Source organism: Takifugu rubripes, chromosome 1 (assembly GCF_901000725.2).
Source record: "Takifugu rubripes chromosome 1, fTakRub1.2, whole genome shotgun sequence".
Taxonomy (NCBI): domain Eukaryota; kingdom Metazoa; phylum Chordata; class Actinopteri; order Tetraodontiformes; family Tetraodontidae; genus Takifugu; species Takifugu rubripes.
The window spans coordinates 17,503,425-17,525,318 of NC_042285.1; the positions used below are offsets into that span (position 1 = coordinate 17,503,425).

General features: G+C 45.9%; 3 protein-coding genes across 8 annotated transcripts in view; all 3 read right to left on the reverse strand.

The window, feature by feature from the left end:
• The window catches only part of myo16 (myosin XVI), a 65,633-nt gene extending 65,048 nt beyond the window's left edge, over window positions 1–585 (reverse strand). The window contains exon 1 of one of the 3 annotated variants that reach the window (XR_003888739.1): window positions 376–511. Coding sequence is in view for 1 of the 3 variants with exons in the window: in XM_029837641.1 (XP_029693501.1) it covers window positions 376–500 (125 nt within the window). In the remaining 2 variants the exon portion in view is untranslated. Of the gene's footprint in view, window positions 1–375 lie in introns of all 3 variants that reach the window. The other 2 variants (XR_003888737.1, XM_029837641.1) reach the window with 2 other exon arrangements.
• Window positions 586–3,615: 3,030 nt separating this feature from the next.
• tnfsf13b (TNF superfamily member 13b) lies at window positions 3,616–6,522 on the reverse strand. 2 transcript variants are annotated; one of them, XM_029842142.1, is made up of 7 exons: window positions 6,262–6,522; window positions 6,064–6,181; window positions 5,651–5,707; window positions 5,441–5,565; window positions 5,121–5,204; window positions 4,892–5,004; window positions 3,616–4,763 (listed from the first exon to the last, which is right to left on the reverse strand). In XM_029842142.1, exons 1-6 carry the CDS (start codon window positions 6,484–6,486, stop codon window positions 4,900–4,902), a joined length of 714 nt encoding a protein of 237 aa, XP_029698002.1. In that variant the 5' UTR covers window positions 6,487–6,522; the 3' UTR covers window positions 3,616–4,763; window positions 4,892–4,899. The 2 variants fall into 2 exon arrangements, with proteins under 2 accessions (XP_029698002.1, XP_003961760.1); XM_003961711.3 differs by lacking the exon at window positions 4,892–5,004 and having other exon boundaries at window positions 5,054–5,204.
• Window positions 6,493–14,319, reverse strand: abhd13 (abhydrolase domain containing 13). Of its 3 annotated transcripts, XR_003889644.1 has the most exons (3): window positions 10,740–10,967; window positions 8,577–9,732; window positions 6,493–6,631 (listed from the first exon to the last, which is right to left on the reverse strand). XR_003889644.1 is itself a non-coding variant. In XM_029842127.1 (2 exons), the coding sequence occupies exon 2, from the start codon at window positions 9,696–9,698 to the stop codon at window positions 8,649–8,651; it is 1,050 nt and encodes a 349-aa protein (XP_029697987.1). In that variant the 5' UTR covers window positions 9,699–9,732; window positions 14,166–14,319; the 3' UTR covers window positions 7,054–8,648. The 3 variants fall into 3 exon arrangements, 2 of the variants coding, with proteins under 2 accessions (XP_029697987.1, XP_003961759.2); XM_029842127.1 differs by lacking the exons at window positions 6,493–6,631; window positions 10,740–10,967 and adding an exon at window positions 14,166–14,319 and having other exon boundaries at window positions 7,054–9,732; XM_003961710.3 differs by lacking the exon at window positions 6,493–6,631 and having other exon boundaries at window positions 7,054–9,732.
• Window positions 14,320–21,894: the final 7,575 nt, after the last annotated feature.

Here is a 21,894-nt window from a genome sequence, read left to right on the forward strand (position 1 = left end):
GTCCACATCAACCATCAACGCAGGTTTGAAGTGGAACTGGGACGGGAAACCCCCACAGGTTATTTGGTGGAGGTTTTTTTGGAACTGTTGAAAACATAAACCTCTTTGTGTGTGTGTGTGTGTGTGTGTGTGTGTGTGTGTGTGTGTGTGCGTGTGTGTGTGTGTGTGTGTGTGTGTGATCTCAGGACAAACAGCAGTGCACAAAATGAAACAAGCAAGAACAAAAGCCCAAAGCATATTGCACGCTACACAGTGGCACACCAGTATTAACAAAAAATAGTGGGAAACAAATCGCCGGTGGCAACCTGGTCCCACCTGGCTGCTGCTAGCAAACAAAGTCAGACACACAGGACGCAGAGCAGAGTGACACTGTACCTCAGTGGGACATCCTTCCAAAGACCTCGACGCAGAGACGATCTGATCTCATCTGCGGAGAGGACATGCTCAGAAACAGTCAGATGGAGAGAAAAAGAGGGGTAGAAATCCACTCCTACATGCATCTACACCCACAGGCTAAAATCCTGCACTGACATCCCATCAGAGAGACAGAGAGTCCAGGAGGGAGAGATGGAGGGAGCATGCCAGTTTGGGTGAATCAAGGGGGAGTGGTTGAAAAGCAGATAGAGCAGCAGTGTGTGTGTGTGTGTGTGTGTGTGTGTGTGTGTGCATGTGTGTGTGTGAGGGAGAGACAGAGAAAGAGAGGCAGAAGGTGACTGAGATTTCTAATCTCTAATTACTCGCGTGTAAACAGCAGCTGCGGGGAGTGACACGGGATTTATACCGAGCTCCAACGGTGAAAACACACCGAGAAAACAACAGTCGGAGCTCTGTGAGGAGCCAGAGACACACAACTATTGATGTTGCTCACTTTCCTTCCCTTTTTCATCCTGCACGTGTGACCTGCAGTGATGGTTAAGGTTAAGTTCTTCAGCAGAAATCCACAAGCAATGTGGGTTTAAACTATTCTTGTACTTTAGTAGGATAAGAATAGTCAGACTTAATGTTAAATATTAACAGGGACAACAATGCTCCAAGTTAATTATTGTAGCTTTCCATGTATCTAGATGTTCGTTTGGTATTTTCCAATGAGCTTAACTTTGACTGTTAATGTTAATCAAAATTTGAAAATGCTCCAAACAGCATGGATTTTTTCCCCTTCGCTTTTAGAAATGTGCCAATGTTGAGCATTTCTAGGCCCGAAAATCCACAAAACAATCCCAAAGGGACTAATTAGTGTCAATTCCTGAGAAATATTTCAAGTATTTCAACCTGTCGCTCACACACATACAAACACAGACACACACACACACACACACAATACACACTCACACTCAGATTCTTGTACTTCTATTGTTGTGAGGACTTTCACAGACAATGCATTCCCGACCTAACCCTAACCCTGACCCTAATCTTAACCCTAACCCTAACCCTAATCCTAATCCTAATCCTAATCCTAACCCTAACCCTAACCCTAACCCTAACCTAAACCCAATCCTAACCCCGAACTTAAAACCAAGTCTTGACTCTCAAACAGGATTTGAGGACCAGCCAAAATGAACCCACTTCCTAAAAATGTCCTCACATTGCGGGTAGAATGAATATTGTGTTACTCGGTATGTTGCAAGTTCAAGAACACACATGCACATACACACGTAGGCACACATACACACAGTCTGTGGATGACTGTTTATCTGCTGCAGCTCTTAAATGAGCGTGAGGGGGAGGCAGAAAACTTTGGCCCGGCACCCATGTTGCTCTCCGTCTGTCTCTGTCAACACAATCAGGATTCTCCTCATCTATGCTCAGAAATACTCTGACGTCCTTGAAAAATAGCTACATGAAGATTCCTTGAGAGAAGAGGAGGAACTTTTGAACCGGCGTGCTTCTTGCACTTTCCTGTAACTCGTGCAGATTTCAAACCTGCTGTTTGATGGTGTTTTGATCCAGGCAGAGCTGCATGAATTATGGATCAGCTCATATTCCAGTCAGTCCGATATGTAGTCATGGAAAACACGCGCGCACACACGCAGACACACGCATCTAAGTTTGAAAAAAGGAAACCCACTGGGCCACATTTTTCAGTTCAAAAAGTCTAAATTGATTAAAAATTTACAGCAACGCATGTACAGATCTGAGTTTGGACTTTAGATAAACCTGCTGCAAAATCCAGTTAGTTGGCGAACCAAATCCTGACTTAAATGAAAGATCATCTCAGGGGCTGCCAGTTCAGCTGCAGGGCTCCCGATCAGGCCGATTACTGACCGCAGCAGATCAGGCTAATCCCCAACACCATCATGTAGCAGCAACATGATGCACAGCTTTACATTCAACTTTGACATATTTACCTGCACGTGTGTGTCGTCCAGTCTGTACGCAGGTGTGTTGTGGGCTGGGGCTGGGACAGGGACAGGGACAGGGACAGGGCATGCTGGGTTTTAGAATCCGGGTTCAGGGATAACCACAAGCTTCTGTCCTCAGTCAGATCTGTCCTAAAGCTCCCAGACAGGCGGGGAGGACAGATGGGAACACTGAGATGCCAAGGTCCCAGCTGACTTGAGCCTTTAGAATGGAAACAAAAGGAGAGGACTCGGCCTGATGGCCACGCTGGTTTCCCTGTTTACACTTCACGATTTTGGACAGAACTATAAAATATGCCGATGCTACATCAGCAAACTTCTGGAGCTGAAGCAACACCCGCTGTTTTCAGCTTTAACAGGCCGACCATAACCATCACCTGCTGTCAGTTGCTGCCACATGGGGTTGGTCGCATCGGGAATATTCACCGTTCTCCTCCTCCATGTGACAGTGAGGGCAGAAAGAGGTGAGCGTTACCACCTCCTGGAGTATTTGGTTACTGGGACAAACTGGAACTCACAACTGGCAGTGCTGAGAATCAGTTTTCAGAACATCCTGGCTGGTTTACACAACGCACAGCCTTTCTGTCTGCGCCGTCTCGTGCTTTATGATGCCGTGCGTGTGTTTGTGTGCGTGTGTGAGAGAGACTGTGTGACCCACAGCCAGCTTGTGTACTCAGCAGGTCTCGCTTCCTCCTTCTTTGGAGACCCGAGTCCACAATGACATCAGCATCCGCCAACACGCCAGCCATCTCCATGGCACCGCACAAAGACATTTCTGGCAGGGAGGTGGGAGGGTATCATGCTTGACACATTTATAGGAGGGGATTGTGGTCCATAGTGGTGCTCTGCCCCCCACCCTCCCCCCTTCCTTCGGTCTTGCCCGGCAGTGTTTGTACAGCCGCCTGCTCTGTTGACCAGAGCATCAAAGAGCCTCTCTGACTGCCCGCGCCACTCTCTCTGCATCTGGTTCAGACTTTCTCTTCCGTTGCTATCCAGGAAGTCTTTCAGAATATTTCCTTCTCATTTTTCTTCCTTTATCGTCCTTCCTCTCTCCTCTTTTCACTCTCTCTGCCTGTCAAATGGCGCTGTGACTCAAGGGCAGAACGCCTGCTGAAGAAGTGACCACCCACCAGGCTTTGTCTAAATCTCTGCCCCAATGGATGAAGCTGTGTGTGTGTGTGTGTGTGGTGTGTGTGTGTGTGTGTCCACAGCAGTATCAGTCTCTTCAAAATGAAAGCTCTAAAAATAACAGCAGATATAGGCAGCTCCTGGGCCACAGGAGGCCGTGTTTTGCTTGGCTTTTATTATTTCAGACCAGAAACAAAAGAAAACACTTTTTCATTGTTTGGAAATTTTACACAGAGCTGGAAAATTCGAAAATAACAGGCAAACAATATTAAAGGATCGTTAGACTATATCACCAACAATGTTATTATCCTTATGCTTGGAGTCTCCGTACATGAAATCATCCATCATCCATCTTGACGCATTTGACGCACCGGGCCTGTGACATTAGGGTTTATCTAAAATAGCGGCCGTTTGGTGGAGATGAAGCACGACGAGGATCACGATAATCTGAACACCACGGTGAAAAGTCCCGTGTGTTATAAATCTCTGAATGTTGTGGGGATTAATTATAATAACACTGGAGGCTACATGTATTTTCAGCACGCACTCTGTCCGATTATCCTTTACATCTTTTGGCAAAAAAAAAAAAAAAAAAAAAAAAAAAATCTTCAGGCTTCCAGCTTAACATAACATTAAGTGGAAATGCATCCACTTTGCCGAGTTCACTGGTTCCTCGAGGGTCCTCGTCATTACAGATCCATTAAGCAGCAGCTACTCTCATACTGTCTGTTTCATTCCCCCCACAGTCGGTCTAGTAGGCACATTCCCCCCTGAATCCTTTCCTGCTCCTTTCTGTGACTCGTTTTTTCGTCTTGTGGCCAACAACATTTCTGGGATGACGTCACCACATTATTACGTGTGAACATCTTGCATGCAAACATCATCTGCAACCAGGTAACAGCGTTAGATGATAAATGGGACCATTAGTTTGGCTGTAGCATCATTTCATTGTGTTGCAGGAGGAAATGATGAAAAATAGTGGAAGTCCTTAAGCAGCTCGCTGATTTCAGGGTGCAAAAATTTTAAAATATAGAAGTGAATAAGGAGGAAGCTGCGCAGGAACTCAGAATGCGGAACAGAATTGGGTGCGTTTGTTTACATGCCAACAAGTCAGAAGAGGTCAAGTATGAATCTGCACACCTCATAGAGTCCCAGGGGTCACACTTTAACCCAGTTTGATAGCACCCAGGAAAGTGGAGTCTTCATCCAGGGACACGCTGGCTGTGGAGCGGGGAATGAGCAGCTCCAGATGGTCTCCCCTTTTCAGTTTGACAATACCTGAAGAAATACAAATGAATTCTCAACAGAACTGTGCGGTGGCGAGAAGAGAAATGTGCCTTCAAGTGAGAGGTGTCTAACATGCAGACAAAGAGACTCCCCTGCACCTAAGGTCAACTTAAAGTCACCGCTTCAGCTACGCTCCAAAGCCGGATAACCTGGAGAGAACCCACGCAGAAACAAGGAGGCACAACACAGAAAAGCCTCTGACCCCAGGGGGATTTGACCCTTGATGTTTTTGCTGTGAGGCGACAGTGCTAATCAGTCATTAGAAAGCATTAATGGCTCACCTCCTGTGTAGCAGGTGTTAAACGGGTACACGGGGTTCATGTTCTGAATGCAGCGAAAGAGGATCACCTCTGGGGTCTCATCTCCCACTACGGTCCTCTTCCTGCGGATCACCACGTGCCCCATGGCGAAAATGCTGTCCATGTAGTAGACCTGAGCACAGTAGAAATCCAGGCTTAAATGAAAGAGCTGCGGCGAAGGCGCTTCTTGTTTATGCTTGTTTGTGTTGGAACGGCATTTTCAAACACAGTTATCTCACTTATTTGACCTTCTTCAAGGTCTCTAAACCAGAACAAGCGCGTCCCTCTGTGAGAGGATCGGTCTGGTGACAAACGGGGCGACACCGCCCTCGTGTGGCAACACTCGGTAACGATAGACAGCGGACCCACCTGGCTGTATACGAAATAGAAGCCCTCCTCTCCGACCAAAATGCTGTCTCCATCTGCCTCCAGGGCAGAGCCTCTCCTTAGTCCGGACTTCCAGGGAATCCCCGTGTGTGGCCCCGAGGTCAACTCTGAGTCGAGACACCAAAACATGTTTGCAACCAGTCAGAGCAGCAGAAGCTGGATGTGGCTCATGCTCAGCTGCCCAAATGTTACCTTTTCTGAAGGTAGTCCTGCTGCTGTTGGCCAACATCTGCAGACACGGCTGAGAAACTGGCAGAAGAGAAGATTATACCAGTTTGTCTACATTCCTTTCCAATGTCAAGACAGTGTTGCACCCTACTGTGGCAACGATTCACATCTGATATGTGTTGACTAGACAGAGCTGAAAGTCACAGCGTTAAAAGATAAAGAGGGACTTCTGCATGTGGCTTTCACCAGCGCTGCTTAGCCATTCTCACTTTATTTTTAGAGCAGCCTTCCATCTGCACTTTGTCAGGATGCTTCAAGGATTTTTGAGCTTAAAAATAATTCAATCTTGACTCAAAACCAAGTGTTCTGTATCCATTCACAAGGTTAACCTGTGTTGTTATTGAAGACAAATGTATTGTGCTCTTTCAGTAGCTTACCTAACGTGTCTGTCCCGGCCAACCTTTTCTGCCTCCTCAAAGACAGAAAAGCATGCGGAGATCCAGGTCTCCGACCTCTGACCTCCTGACTGCTTCTCCAGCTGCTGACATTGGCCATCTGATCAGCAATAATAGCAGATCAACTGTTAAAGCGTCCGTCTTTGCCGCTACGCAGCCTGGCGGTTGTTGCTGGCGTACCTGGCTGGCGTGCTGGGCCGGTTGCCCATCTTCCCTCGTGCATCCCACCTCTGATCGGAGCGCATCAACTTCAGCTCTGAGGGCCAGCAGCTGGTACAGGGACACTGCTGAGAGGAAGGAAGAGCTGATGGCCACCAGCGTCAGCAGCACAACAGGCCAGGACGGGCTCCCTTCACCTGCCCTCTGTCCGCTCCCAGCCTCCAAACCTACCCTCACTGGTCCCATGCGACCTACGGAGGGCTTACGCTGGCAGCATGGCTGGTCTGGATTCCTCAGACAGTCGGGGGGGTTTTGGCTCCTCTCATTCCCGCCTGAACGGCTGTAACGCTCACTTTCCTCCCTCAAATCCCTTCCGGTTGTGTCTGAGGGACTGTGCAGAAAAGAATCACAAAAGAGGAAAAAAAAAATGGCAGCCGCTTCCCCTCTCAACTGTTGCGCTCTGCTAACCGCAGTCAGAGCTTCCTGCCCAGCCCAGCCACCTCCACCACGCTTTCCACCTCCCCGAAATGAGGAAAACACATCCCTCTGCTCCCCGCTCGCTCCGCTGACCTCCTGCAGCCACTGCGGAGCAGGAACAGGAAGGGCAGATGCGGGCTTCTAGATAAGTGACGTGGTGACAGCAAACAGAAGGAACCACAGAGATGAACTCAAACTCAGCGACAACGGCACGAATAAAGGAAACAAAAAGAAGAAGTGCACGCTTCAACGGAGTCGAGGGTTTTTTTTCTCAGAACCCGAAAGCGAAACGATGCCCGGATCCACGTCTGACACAAACACGCTGGGGCGGCGCCGTTCCTTTATCACTTTATTGCATGTTACAGTACGGAAAATAGAAAGTGAAAATGTGTGCTTAGAAAAAGAGGCTGACATTGTTCTGATAGAAAAGAAAGATTACTGTAAAATGGACAATCTTGAAAAAACTGATCCGTACGAAAGGTAATGGTGACTCATTCAGATGTTCGTTAATATTTCTGTCCATTGGGAGAATCAGCAATGCGCAGGCCCGCAGAGATCCTCCCCCCTCGCTTCACAATCGCGTGTTCTGCAGCACATTGGCACCAAACCCAACCTGGCGGAGAACGGCAGAAAAGCTGAACATTCGCTTCTTTTCCAAGGGAATAGGACAGGTTTCTGGTTGGGATCAAACCATTAAAACAAGTGGAGATTCTACAGGTTGCTCCTGAATGAAAGCCAACACGGGATTCTAAACCCAACTGACAACAATACGGACGGGAAATGAACACATCCACACCAGATTATGGTTCAAATAGAAGAGGAAATAAACTATACAATAACTGCTAGAAAGCACGTCTGCTCTGAGGGAACAACCTTCCACCTCCACAGGAGCCTGGACACCAGCTGTCCAGCTATTGGATCAACAGAATTTCAGTCTTTTGTTTCAGGAATTTGCTAAACATTCAGATTCTAGGTGTCATGTATGGCTGAGGAGATCCATGAATGGCTTTGAGCGCAGGCGTGCCCAGCTCTGCTGCGCCCCGTGGAAGACATGCAGGACCAGCTGATGAGCTCATTAGAAGCCCCTCCCCCTGACCCGCACCGCATTCAGTCTTATTGGTTCTGAAATGCTGCTCTCGATTTTGGCATTGCTACGCGAAGGTGTTCTCCTCGTTCTGAGCAACTATTATTGGATTATCAGAGTAAACAGCGCTCGACCTCTGACCTCAAAAGGTCACGACAGAGAGATCAGCAGTAACTCTGACGCTCCTGTTCAACTTTGAACCCGATCTCAGGTTGACTGGAGCCCTTTTCTGTTAAAAAAAAAGGTGTTTGAAATCATCCGAGGGACCAAATGAGCCATTTAAAGAGCAGGAATACTGAAACAAATGCTTCTGACAGCCAAAGCTTTTTATAGCAGAAATGATTTTTGTTTTAAAAGGGTACAGAAAGGCAGAAGTCTGAACGCTCCTTCCTCTTAGGCCGGAAAACTGCAGAATTCCCCTCAGAACTTTGCTCATCACTCAGCACTTTGGGATTACAGCTTTACATAATCCCAGAGTTTCAGAGATTAAATAACAGTGATCTAGTTTCACTGCTTGCGTTTCAGACTTTTCAGATTGGCGAGCCACCGTTTAACTGCGTGAACCTTAATTTGGTTGAACGATCGCCATATTCTTTCGCGGTTTCCCTCTCGGGACGCGTCTGTTCGGCTCTTCCGTCGTCACGAACACGCGCGGCTTCAGCTGCAGCACAAAAGGCCTTTTGAAAAAAGGCTTCAGCTCTACAACCAGTACAACCTTCATCCGTTACTGTTACAATGGAAAGAGTGAAATAAAAACAAGAGCAGAAAAACGTACATTCGTCCCAAATTCTAATACAGTGCGTCCGTCCGTCCGCTCCCGGCCCGGCTCGCTCCCTGACTGGCCGTTTTAAATAATGGTGACGCTCGCCGAGGCCTGAGCGCCCTCCTCGTGGGCGTGGCTCTTCAGCAGCTCTTTCATGAACTGCTCCAGAGCAGCAAAGTAGCCCTGACACTGCCACGTGTCGTTGTGCGTGCCCTCCGGGAAGATGGCCAGACGTTTAGTCCGTGCAGGGGACAGTTCGTAAAGCTGCTTCATCATGACCGGTGGGATGAGCTGGTCCGAGAGACCGGACACGAACAGCGAGGGCATGCGGCACAGCGCCGCCTGCCGGTAGGACAGGAACTGGTTCCTGTAGCACCACAGGGGCAGCAGACGCATGGGCAGGAAGGAGAAGAGCGTCGCTGCCATGTGGGGGATGCTGAGGAAGGTGTTTTCCACGATAATGGCGGCGACGCGGTGAGGGTTGACCGACGCCAAGCGCACGGCCACAGCGCCCCCCAGTGAGCGGCCGAACAGCACCACCTTTGTCTTGCCAAGATCGGGACGCGTCATGACGTAGTCCAGCGTGGCCTCCGCATCGAGGTACAGCCCGTCCTCGCTGGGCTCCCCCTCGCTCTTCCCATAGCCGCGGTAATCCACCAGCACCACGTTAGCTTTCAGATTGACCAGCATCAGCAGGGCGTTTGGTACCCTGTGACCAATATTGCCAGCGTTACCGTGGAAATAAATAATGGTGGGCGGAGCAGAAGGGGGGCTGCCTTGATTCCCAGAGGCACCTCCAGGAGGCTCCCCTCCGGTGTAGCGGAGAAGAATGAGGTTGAGCTTCACGCCGTCCTTGGTGCGAATGTAAACGTTCTCGTGCGGGATTCCTGTTGGCATGGGAACATAAAGGCGAGAGGACGAGGGCTGATCGGGAAAGTAGAGGAGCACATCTTGAAATTTGTAGAGGATCCCTGCCACCGAGGCCAGGATGAGAGCCAGGAGGAGGAATCCTCCGTACAGGTGATAAGTAAGAATGAGGGCCAGCAGGGAGACCCGACAGGCGCCCCAGGACCAGGACACCAGTGTCAGAGTACAGCGCTCGACCGCCCCCCACAGTCTCCAGGGCTTCTCCATGGTTACACAAGAGCTGAGTTACAGAACACGCATTCTGTGAACAGACACAGCAGACAGGGGGAAGACTGTTTTAATACAACTGCATTTCAATAAAGCTGGGGAAGACTGGGTGAGCCTTCATCATTATATATCTATAGGCTGAGATGAAAACTTAGATGCTCAGATGACTTCTGAAATGATGGAGACCTCCAAGTTAACACTATCAAATAAAATAATGTCTAAAATAACATTGCATTATATAATAAACCATTACCAATTTCGTTGTGACTGTCTGAAATGTTTCATGTCGCCTTAATAGATGCTTTATGTTAAATATATATGCAGTATCAGGGAAGGTCTCTCTAATGCAATTACACGTGGCTGTTTCTGTACCTAAGATTTATACTGAGCTATGATCGGTTCCTGTTGTGCTGAGACAGTATAAATAAATAATAGGGGAGCTTTATAAGAGAACCATAATTAACCACCAACCATGCAACTCTGGTTATCGGTCTGTGCAAGTAATAGTCTAGTTTAACGGCAATAAGGAGGAAGCAGAAAGCAGGTATGAGTTAAAACGTGGTGTTTTTAGTAGACATGAACCCAGCACCTTTAAACTCATCTCCACATCGCAGCTGCTTGCGTCAAACACGCCTTTTATGTCCCAAACAGGGTCGCGACCACACCCACAAACAGACATCTGCTTGTCAGCCCAGTAACAGAACACATCCATTTAAAAAAATAAAAAAATCACAGTCAATATGAGAATGACCACGATTTAAACGCTAGCATTAGCCTGCTAACGTCATCAGCAAATACATTTACGTTTCTGGTCGGTGTTTTTGAGAGCCCTTTCTGGGCTGCCAAGGCTGTATAACAAACTTACTACAGGGCTCAAAGACTGAGTTCACAATTCGCGTTTGCTAACGTAGAGTCAGCTACACTTCATGCATGCTAACTAAAGCGATCCTTTGCTCATTTAGCAGCTAGTGCTATTAACACTGTAATAACGTTTTTACTTGGTCAACTGGCTTGTCAGTGGCCATCGAGACACAAACTCACCCTTGTCTTATTTTCAACGTTCCAGGTGCATGATTAGCTTACAGATGATATTTTACAAAAAAGGAACACAAAAACACAAATACTGTCACATAGCAGTTAGCAAATTTAGTTTATGGTGCAACTTAACCGGTGGGAACCCACGATGAGCATTTGTCAGCTGTAGCAGCCGGCAAAGCTAGCTGGTTAGCATTTAGGGCTGTGTTCCCTTCAAATGTTCCGGGTAGAATTCGGTTCACAGCAAATAAAGAAGAGTTCTGTTTCTTCTTCGCGTTTTTCTTCTTCTTCACACCGCCATCTTGTGGGGTTGATTTAGAAGGGTCAGAGGATTGTTTGATATTTATTTTGGTCATTTTTCTATACTGTCGCCGTAATGGTTTTACCAAAAAAATGAAAAGGCATCCAACGCAAATAATGCGCGATCCAATGTAAATAATGCTTACATCCTCAGATTATTGGGTCATGGTCTTGAACCTATTGTATTACATATATTTGAACCAGGGTATTCTTGTTTGCATTGACTCAGCCGAACATGGATGATACCAGTCAACACTCATTCAGGTGCTTTCCGATTTCTGTAAATACAACCAATAGATTGGCTGCGTGGATCAACCTTGCAGTTCTAATCTTTAGCCAGCAGGTGGTAAAATTGTACAGAATAGAAACATCATTCACAGAACACATGTACTGATACAATGTATGAATCAAAACGTTAAGAGCACAGCATTTCACAATGGTGTGAATTAAATAATGTATAGGATTGAGAACTTTTCAAAATGCATCCAACAAAAGAGGAACAAACGCTATTGTTATTCACCACTTGCAGAAATAATTAGCATAATTTATGTATAACCTTGCAGCTGTTGAAGTAAGCTCAAAAGCAGATTACAAAGCGTGAGACTCTTAGTGGAATCACAACTGACACCATTTACCCTACAAAATGCCAGCTGATGTCACACCCCAAGTGTCAAATACCATAAAATAAAAAAGAAATATAATAATAATTCTACAACTGCCCCTGCTTGTTCAGTGTGGTTCTTTGTGTATTCTTTGTTATTCTGAATATCTTTTTCCTCAGATGCACATTGAAAATGGTGTATTTATCATCTTACTCACACTCACTGTGACCTTGGATGAGACAGACAGATTACGTGCAGAGCACAGCGCAGCTGTTGGCCATTCAGCGCTCCCCTTGAATTTTTTTAATTTATATTTTGAACGGAGTCCAACTCTCCACAAAATGCAAACACCCATCAACATCAACAGGAAGATTTCATCAAATACGTGGGCTTGGTCTTTACCTGGGTGATCATTTTATATCCTTGGTACATTTGACTTTCAGGGTCAGTTGTTTTTGCGACAATATTGGTATAAAACCTGTGAAAGCTTCACAGCAAAAATAGCCCAGTTAAATTAGCTCCTTTAAAATAACTCAACCAGAGACACAAATAACAATTTTAAAAAGTTTTTCTTTTTTTTTTTTTTACTTCTGTTGTTATATCTGTTACTCTGAAAACCTCTCAATATTTCACAATGTGAGATAAAAATAGTAAATATCAATACTACAAAATTTTTTTTGAACTGTCTCTGGTATTCCAACCAAATAGTGTAAAAAATTCCAAATAATTCCTGTCAGGTATTTTGATCTTATAAAATAACTGTGTATTTTAGTGTTAGCGGGGGCTTTGGGATTAAAAAAATAACGGAATAACTTCTCCAGATTGTGGAAGTTAATAAAGCAGAATCAAGTGTGAACAGACTGTTACAGTGTTTAACGACCTTCTTTGTTCTACTGATTTCTTTCCCCTCTGACTCTCTCCATCATTCATCCTGCTTTTTACAAAACTTTGTAAATGTCTGCCACATCCTGTGTTGGACAACTTTGGTCTTGCTTTAGATTTAATCTAAAAGTGGCAAAAGACTGATTAGAGTCTATTCTGACTCAAAGGAGGTTCAGAACTGTAAAACTCCTTTTGCTGAATCTTTGGTAAAGAACCTCAGTAACTATGCAGGAAAGTTTCAATCCTCCTAAAATGGGATGTGGCCTCATGACTTTGAGGTTTGATTAGTCTACTAATCCATGTCACCAATTTGAAATGATCTGCCTTCATTTTCCCTGCATTGTTCCATGTCCCAACCCATTGCTGCAGCCACTGAATTGGCTTGCTCAGCAATGATCCGCGAGGAAAAGCATCAATCCTTCGAACTCCGTGGTCCTGTGGGCCCGCCGGAGCTATGATGCATGGCACCACAGAGACGCTCCGGTTACAGGAAGGAGACTAGAGGAGAATAAATGATATGCTGAAATTATGGCTGCAGTTAAATCAGTCGGGCCACGGAGATCAGCGCCGTTTGATTTTGTAGTCTCCCGTCATGCAGTGGGGGCTAACTTATGGGGTCAGTGCGGGGTCATGGCTGCAGCTGCAGCGATACACTGCAATCAAGCCCTGATCCAGAGAGTCGAGGCCTGGACAGCATGAATCAACTCCATGAGCTGCTGTCACAAGCGCTGCATGCTGCTAGCAGCACTATGTGGTCAAGACAAATAAGCAAAACATCATTCATCCAGGTTTTGAGCACTGTAATCACAATGCCCACCTCCACACGCACTTGCAGAACATCCAACTCTCTGCTAATTCCCCCCATTACCATTGACATTTAAACATATCCCTCCCCCCTTGTGCTCCGTCACAAGTGGAAAGTACCTTTTCATTATGCTAGTATTGTACAAGCCCCAGGGGTGACCAGCAGTGTGGCTGGTGTGTCTGCATGTGAGGAAAAACTAAAGAGACGCTACTTAAACTAGATGACAAGGTGGAGAGGGGCTGCTGAGGGGACAATCAGGAGGGACGGAGGCGATTCAAAGGTCGACCCTCCTCTTTAAACTACAGGGCTCCCTGACCATTGCTTCTCGCTACAGGGTCACGTGACAGAAAATGCAGCTAAAGCAGGAGCCACAGGACCTGAAGACTTTAGCCGCATGGCTGATTGTTGAATTTGTAGAGTGGCCCTGCCCTCAGGGGGACAAAGCATGTCCAGAACCAACTCTGATGACACGTACCTTCATCTCTGACTCGCATAGCACGATAGGTATGCTGGTAATAGTAACGGCATGTGTGTGTGTGTGTGTGTGTGCATAGGTATACATATCTACTATATACAAAGTATCTACATATAAATGTACTATAGTTTCAACCCTAATATAACCTATACATCTCTGGACATCTGTTTGCACTCATGAAGACAAAGCTGGGTTTTCAAAAACATTGCTTAGTATTTCTCCTGAAAGCTGCTTTTCAACATTTCCCTCTCCAGACAGACTGGGCCCCACATGCACAACCTAACACAGTTATTAAATGAGAAGCGAAAGCTGGCCTTTCCATCCACTCAGGATACAACTGCGACCTTTCACCAGGACCACAACCTGACCTGTTTCAGCAGGAGACCAAAGTCTTCATGTCGTCTGTCTCCCGGGAGCGATCTCCCCAAAAGCTCAAACGATCACTTGTCATTGGTCTGACTGACCTTCACGATGTGACGGAGTGCCCTCCAAATGGAGTGAAATGTACTCTTTCAGTGGATTTCTGCTCACCAACCTGACCCCACTCCGTTTCCTACTGTTTACTCCTCCAGCGAGCCGACAGGCGGTAGCTGGCTCTCAAGGACACTGTAGGCTTGTTTTGTGTGGAGGCTGACGTCTCCACAGGCTAAATTGAACACATTGTAATTACAGAATGCCCTTGATATTGCACCCTTTCAAAGATTGGTGCTGCTGACGCTATTTAATACTTGCACTGGTTTCAAAAAGGAAACTATCCCCCAGAGATCAGTGGTCCGGTTCATCCTGAAGCCCATTTTACTTCAAGTGTGTTTAACAACAATGGCTGCGATGGAGAGAGGGTAAACATAGTTGGCCTTCATGCTAAGTTCCATCAGTATCAGTCAGGTCTATATTTTGATAACATACTTTTATTAACACGACTGAAAAATAAGCACCATTTATCCCTTCCCAGACTGCCTTAGCATAAAGAGCTCCAGCTTTATTTTATAATCTATTTATACTATAATTAAAACAAGGAACCTGAAACCTATTTCTTTAAATCCACCAATTCTTGTGCTTCCATATGAAGAAGATCATGAAGAAATAAAGACTTTTTTAACATATTTATTTTTTAAACTAGGTTTACAGAATGAGAAGGAGCCTTTGTGCAGTCACCTCTTGAATCCATCCACTTGGCACAACGACCAAACAAGCTTATTATGTATCTGAGCATCAGGGAAGGTCATAATAATAGCAGAGTAAATGAGATCATCAAAGATGCTGCAGATATAATAACCCTGATACAGTATTTTAGGGAAAGTGGTTTCAACTCAGTGTCTGTTAGCACATTACCAGCATACTAAACACAGCAAGCAGCTTCAGCAGATGCTGTTTAAACGTGCAGTAAACCAACACAAACGCTCACCCAACTGAATGAAATTTAATAAAATTCCACGGCCCTTGATCAAAATTTGCTGATACATTTCATTAAAATACAACCTTTGCTCACAGCCAGGCAGCCAGGCAGACAGACAGGCAGGCAGGCAGACAGGCAGGCAGGCAGGCAGGCAGGCAGGCAGGCAGGCAGGCAGACAGGCAGGCAGGCAGGCAGGCAGGCAGGCAGACAGACAGGCAGGCAGGCAGGCAGGCAGACAGGCAGGCAGGCAGGCAGGCAGGCAGGCAGGCAGACAGGCAGGCAGGCAGGCAGGCAGGCAGGCAGACAGGCAGGCAGGCAGGCAGGCAGGCAGGCAGGCAGACAGGCAGGCAGGCAGGCAGGCAGACAGGCAGGCAGGCAGGCAGGCAGGCAGGCAGGCAGACAGGCAGGCAGGCAGGCAGGCAGGCAGGCAGGCAGGCAGGCAGACAGACAGGCAGGCAGGCAGGCAGGCAGGCAGGCAGGCAGACAGACAGACAGACAGGCAGGCAGGCAGGCAGGCAGGCAGGCAGGCAGGCAGGCAGACAGAAAGACAGACAGACAGACAGCTCCTTGGCTGATGTAATAATCCTGCTGCTAAACTCTGGAAAGACTTTGACCTTGGCACCAGGGTCGTCAAGCTTCTTCATATGTTCGTTTGCATTTCCCTGTTAATGAGCGCGCTTTAATAAATGCTCGGATGAACATGACATGTAATTATGACACAGCAGTAAAAACATTTCCAACGCACCCACAAACGTATCGCGATCTGTTTCAGTTCCATTTCTCAGAAAAGAAACATGTGACCTACCAACGAATATCAGGGGAATGCCTGACACATCCATGTCAGCTTTATTTGATATTATAAAGCTATTAAAACAAATCCAGATAATTTATTTTAGATGATGGGGGTTTAATAGGGAACTTTGTAGAGGCTGACGGTCCATTTATTCTGCATTAGACCACGACCCTGTTGGCCTCTGTGCCCTCACGTTCACCTCTTCTCGAATGCTTCAGCGTGTCGTGTTGATGGTGATTAGGCTGATTTTTCACTGTCTCTACACCCACACTTCTCCATTTTCAGTTCTTCACCCCGTGTAGCCATAATACCCCCACACAAACGCTGCAGCAGAGGACTTAGTGTGGAGCCATCACAGGAGCATAAATCCAGCTTTATTGCCTTCTACAGATTACTGCACCACAGCAAATGCAGGGTAGAGTGCACTGAAATGGTAACAGTTTCCTTTCTTTTTCCTACTTGTTCTTCACCAACAGGTTGTTTAATATCGCCACCAGCTGGCTGGAGTGTGTAAGGACAACTTTCTCTTTGGCCAATTTCAGTCCCACGCCAGGCTGGAGTGAAGGACTGGAAGTCATGATGGCATGGAGCTCCAGAGTGCATTGTTTAAAAAAATGAAAGATCAATGTTTACAGCCAGTCAATTGCTTCTTGTGTCAAACATCTTGAATGATATTGATCGGCATATGGATTTTTTTGTCCTATCTCTGTTGTGCAGGCTTAGTTCAAATTAAGCGATACCATCCTCATCCCACTCTGCTTGGCAGATCTATGTGTTTAGGAAGTCGCTGTATGTTTTAAACACGCCGTTAAATGACTTCGGAGGGAGTTGTGCACCGTGCCTGTGTGAGAGGTCATGGGGTTATGTGGATCTGCAGAGCCACAGCACCATCCCAGGGAAGGTGAAGGTGAGGATGATCCCGCTCCTCTAATGTCATTCTGAGCAGTAGTGCAACATTTGCACCTCTGCACAAAAGAATTATCATCAGATTAATTAAAACAAATTGACATGATGCGACTAAATGCCGCATAAATCATGCTGCTGCATCCAACCAGTTTATTCCTGGCAAGTATCAGACATCCTTTGGTGTAGAGAATATGAGTATTACAGTGTCAAAGTTAGGCATGGCGATTTTGCCAAGCTGATTAGGCCCTGGTGATTTAACGATCTGTTAAATCATGTTGTTGATTAGCAGTTAAATTAGAGCAGTCGCTGAATGTTGCCGGTAAGTTTAAGGTGTGACTGGTGGGGCAAAGTTTTGTCTTTATTTCCACATTCTTCTGTGTCGCATCTGAAAATGAGGAGTTGCCATGAAGGAGCTGTCCCTCTCCAACTCAAAGCGATGCTCTGTCTCCAAGGTGACAACACATTTACATTGTAGCCATGGACACCGCATCTATCACCTTGTGCATGGCATTCACTGACTTGCAAATCAAATACGCATCACTCACGGTAATGTCAGAGGAGCCGGGCCGCGGCTTTGGCCACACCCAGTGGAAACATCATGATCGCCGCTGTCACACGTGACTGAGAGAGCAACGCTGAGCGACACAACGATCGATGGTGTATCAATTATTTGGCCAGTGGCTGCGTACCATGAGGTGTGTATAAAGGAAGTGTGTTGGCCCAGCGATGTGCTATTTTAAACCTCGCTGTAGAACCCACTCACAGTCACATCTGTGCCTGGTGCCGCTCTGGAGTTGAATTATTATGCTCAGGCCCTCCGGCTGTTTGGTCTGTCATGTATCAAATAGTTGAGTTGTAGAAATATATGAGTGGAGTAAAAGAGAGCGTGACACTCTAATGTGTATGAAAATGTGAACGTAATAGTTGTTTTGACTGGTCTGACAAAGGTAATTGGTCAAGTGAACCAGTCGTGATTCGGTGATGGAAAGGGGCGCCTGCGTGCAGCGGCCCAACCTTCATATTGAACATCCTGCCTGCACGTGCCGACGCAGCACTGGTGCCTCTGAGAATCAGCCCGTGAACGCTTATTGTCTCTGAAATTAGAGAAAAATAAATGTGATGAGGGACCCAAACCTCCAGAGAGAGAGGGAGGGAGAGATTAGCACATGACTGGTAGACTGCAGAGTGTCTGCAAAGTCATCTGAGGTCAGCCAGTATAGGTTTGAGGTGGATGAAGCGGAGTGAGAGCTTACAGTAAGATCAGTGCAGCCCAGACACGGGCTAACACACAAAACGCACCATCTCTGGCACAGATCAGTGTAGGAAACTCTAATCTGCCTGCCTTCCTGTCTGTCTGTGTCTCTCTGTCTGCTCATATCAGGCCTGGAGGTGTAGGTGAAGAGGAAAATGAGGATGAAGCATGAGAGGATCGGAGCTTTATCTGGGTGCTAGCTGTATCTGTGAGCACGCCTTTACCGGTGGATGACCGGATCTCACTACTGGATGCTGCTGTGGCTGCACGTTAGCCGAGGTCTGACATCACTGCCCTCTCTTCAAAGGCCTGAGTGTTCCTTCCCCCCACCTTCCTGTTGGATCCCAAAGCACATCCCTTTCATCAGGAGTCATTTTCCTCTGGAATCACAGATTAGCGCGGAGCAAATGCATTCGAAAATGCCAACTAATTTTCCATTGATGAGACACTGAGCCTTTTCCGTGCTTTGCATTACTAAATCATCAATCCGATGGCTCTTTTCCCACTTCCTTCAGCCTATACATTTTTGTGAGAAATTCGAGTTCACATCCAAGACTCCTGAATTAAACATAAAAAAAACACAGAATGAGGAGATCAGGATGAGGACAGGGGGTGGGAAGGAAATAAGCTGTTGTCAATCTGGCTCAGGTTGAGCTTGACAACCTCATAAGAATCCCTTTAGGCTGGGCCACATGCAGCTCGCTTCCCTGCAGAGTGGCAGCGCTCTCCCTGCTTTCTTCCTGTTTGCGGAGAGGGCTGATTCCCCGCAGCTGATGTTCTCAGAGATCGCTCATTCCATCTGGAGGAAGTGTGGTTGGGTAGCAGGTTCAACACGATACCGTTGTTTGATCAGTGAATGGGGACCAGTGAACGTCATTAGTTAGATTCCAGTTCACCTTCATGAGGGATGGATACAAACTGCCACCACAGATGTGGTAGCGAGTTAGTGCCTCACATCAAGGTTTGACACAGGGAACACATTTGTACCCCTTTATTATCTTATATACAGTTCCAAGGGCGAAAGAGACCTAGAATTTTTTAGAATTTAATTAGTACAAAGATGACAGATGTGATCATTTTGACAAATACTCAATTCATAAAATCTTGTCTGTTCTGGACCCCTGTAGAAACACACTAATCATCACAGTAATGTTAGTAGACGCTATATTCATCAGGTCTGCATCTTATTTATGATGAGATTAGTAATTATCTCACGTTGGATCTTTCTATACTGTTTAAAGATCAGATAATGAAGCTAAGAAATACCTCATTTTTAAATACCGGTACTGATTATAATCGGGGGGGGGGGTAGTGGATTAAAATCCTGATTAAAATCCATTGTTTTCATGGGAGGATGGAGTTACAGTGGGAATACGGGACCATGAATCCAGGATCATGGGTGCAGGAATAAACAGTGTCCTTGGGAAAGTGAGCTGCGCTGATAAGCTGCTGAGGGATTCCTGGAATAGAAATGGAGTTAGTCAATCGATTAGAGGAGTAAAACCCCGAGGCGGAGCAGAGGTGGTGCCGGGTGGGAATTTCAACTGCATGCTGGTATCTTCATCATCTGCCTACCCCTCCCCCCCCACCCCCACGATTCCAGTGACCAACCGTACAATATGTGTCTGTTTAACCAATCAGCCACAAGCAAAGAGAATTTACAGCCAATTGTGCTCTGAAACATTACATCACCGCTGACCTTCCATGGATTTTCTTCACCTTCCAGTGAGCCACTGGTTTCCATTCCTTTCAGAGAAGTCAGTGGAAGTGAGGTGGTGCTGTTTTTCCTCTGGTGGTGTCCTGTGATAAGAACTAAGCATGACCTGTCATTATTCAACTGTGAATCAGCATTTACAGCACAGACACATACATATTATTATAGAATATCATGTTTGGTGTTGCTGGAAGACTTACAGTAGACTGCAGAGCCACTGAACACATCCTGATGGAATGCAGACGATTCCAAGGTCAACCCCCGCAGTGTGAATGTTCAAGGGTCCTTGGGCAAGATACAGAACCCCCAATTAATCTCAATGACACTTGAGTTCTACTGATGACGCCAGTACACATGGTAGAGTCTGCCTTGTACCAGTATATGACTGGGATTATGGTAAGGAAATTCTTAGGTCGTTGCTATGGAAACTCCATATATTAACGATTTAATATATAAGCAAAAGTGATTGTTTATGGCAAATATTCTTTACACTGAAAGAGCTTTGACCTGTTATCAATTTAGGTTCCATGACATATGACTGACAGCACATCAACCTTGAGTTAATCAAATTTATGTCAAGCTATATGACCTCTAAGGTCAAGAGGGACTTTCACCTTTACATAATAAGCACATTAACACTGTGGCACACAGGCATCAGAACAACACACACACAGTTGCACACTGGCAAATACATCGTCATTTACGAGACATAAGCACCCCCCCCCCCCCCACACACACACACGTACATTTTTTGTGAGTGGGATAAAACATTAATCTTATATCAGACAGCCTGAATTGGGGGTGTTGTCTTTTCCAACCAATCACTGAAGCTAATCCTGATGTCTGCTCCTCTCTGGCGACAGACTGATGAAATCGCAGAAGGAACGTGAGGCTGAGCAGTGATGTCAGAGAGAGCGGAGGAGGTAAAAAAGAGCGATATTAGCGACAGGTTCACATAAAGAGGCTCATAGGCAGAGTTTATAGTAGCTGTGGAGTTTGGATTTTGACACAGATTGGCAGGTTTCCATATTGACAGTCTCAAATTTTGATGAAACCTGTCTGGGAAAAAATGTACTCGGTAAAAGACAGACAGACAGACAGACAGACAGACAGACAGACAGACAGACAGACAGACAGACAGACAGATAAACGCCGGCTGACACACAACCTTGTTAAAGGTAATAAATTGTAATAAATCCGAACAATTAAATTAAATTATTTAACCAAAATGTAATTGTTCCAGATGGCGGAGGGACTTTTGACCTTTGTTCAAAGCGCCCTATTTTCTTATGTAACCTTGAATCACGACTGCTTATATACCATTGTCTCATGCATGTAAGTCACAATATGTGGGGAAATGATGTGCTTGGCAGAGGTCTACGCTGTCTGAATGCTTTTTTCCTAGTTATAATTTTGACCAGTTTTTGCAAATGTATGCTAATGTATTAGCTTAGATGACTTAGTTGAAATCCTCTTTACATTCAATCCTCTTTTACCCAGCCAGAACTGCATCCATATTTTACTGCTCTTTTTTTCATTTGCATTATTGCCTCTGTGGGAAGAGGCTGCTTTTACTGCATGAGCACCTTAAGGAAAAAGCCTTTCATTTTAGCTTCTAACTCATTAAGAACTCCGTCAACCAGCAGGTGTGCATGCCGTGTCTGATTTTATCAGATTCACAAAGTGTGAATCTTAAAATATTCCAAAATACAACTGAACAAAATGCAGAAAACAACAGAATTACAAATGGCTTGTACAGTCATTCACTTGTACAAGTGCAATTCCCGTAAAAGTGCATCGGTAAATCAAACGTGATTGTGTTAAACTGAAACTGAAAGTGAGCCCCACATGCTGCACCTACAGACGCTGCATGTGTCTTTAAAGTGGTAGCTCAAGAATTCTCTGCATCGTGCATGCATCTAATTAGTTACTGATCCCATTATACATACATATGTATGCACAAACACACACAAACACACACAAACACACACAAACACAGACATTACCCTGCTTGGATGACAGATGAGCCATGTCTG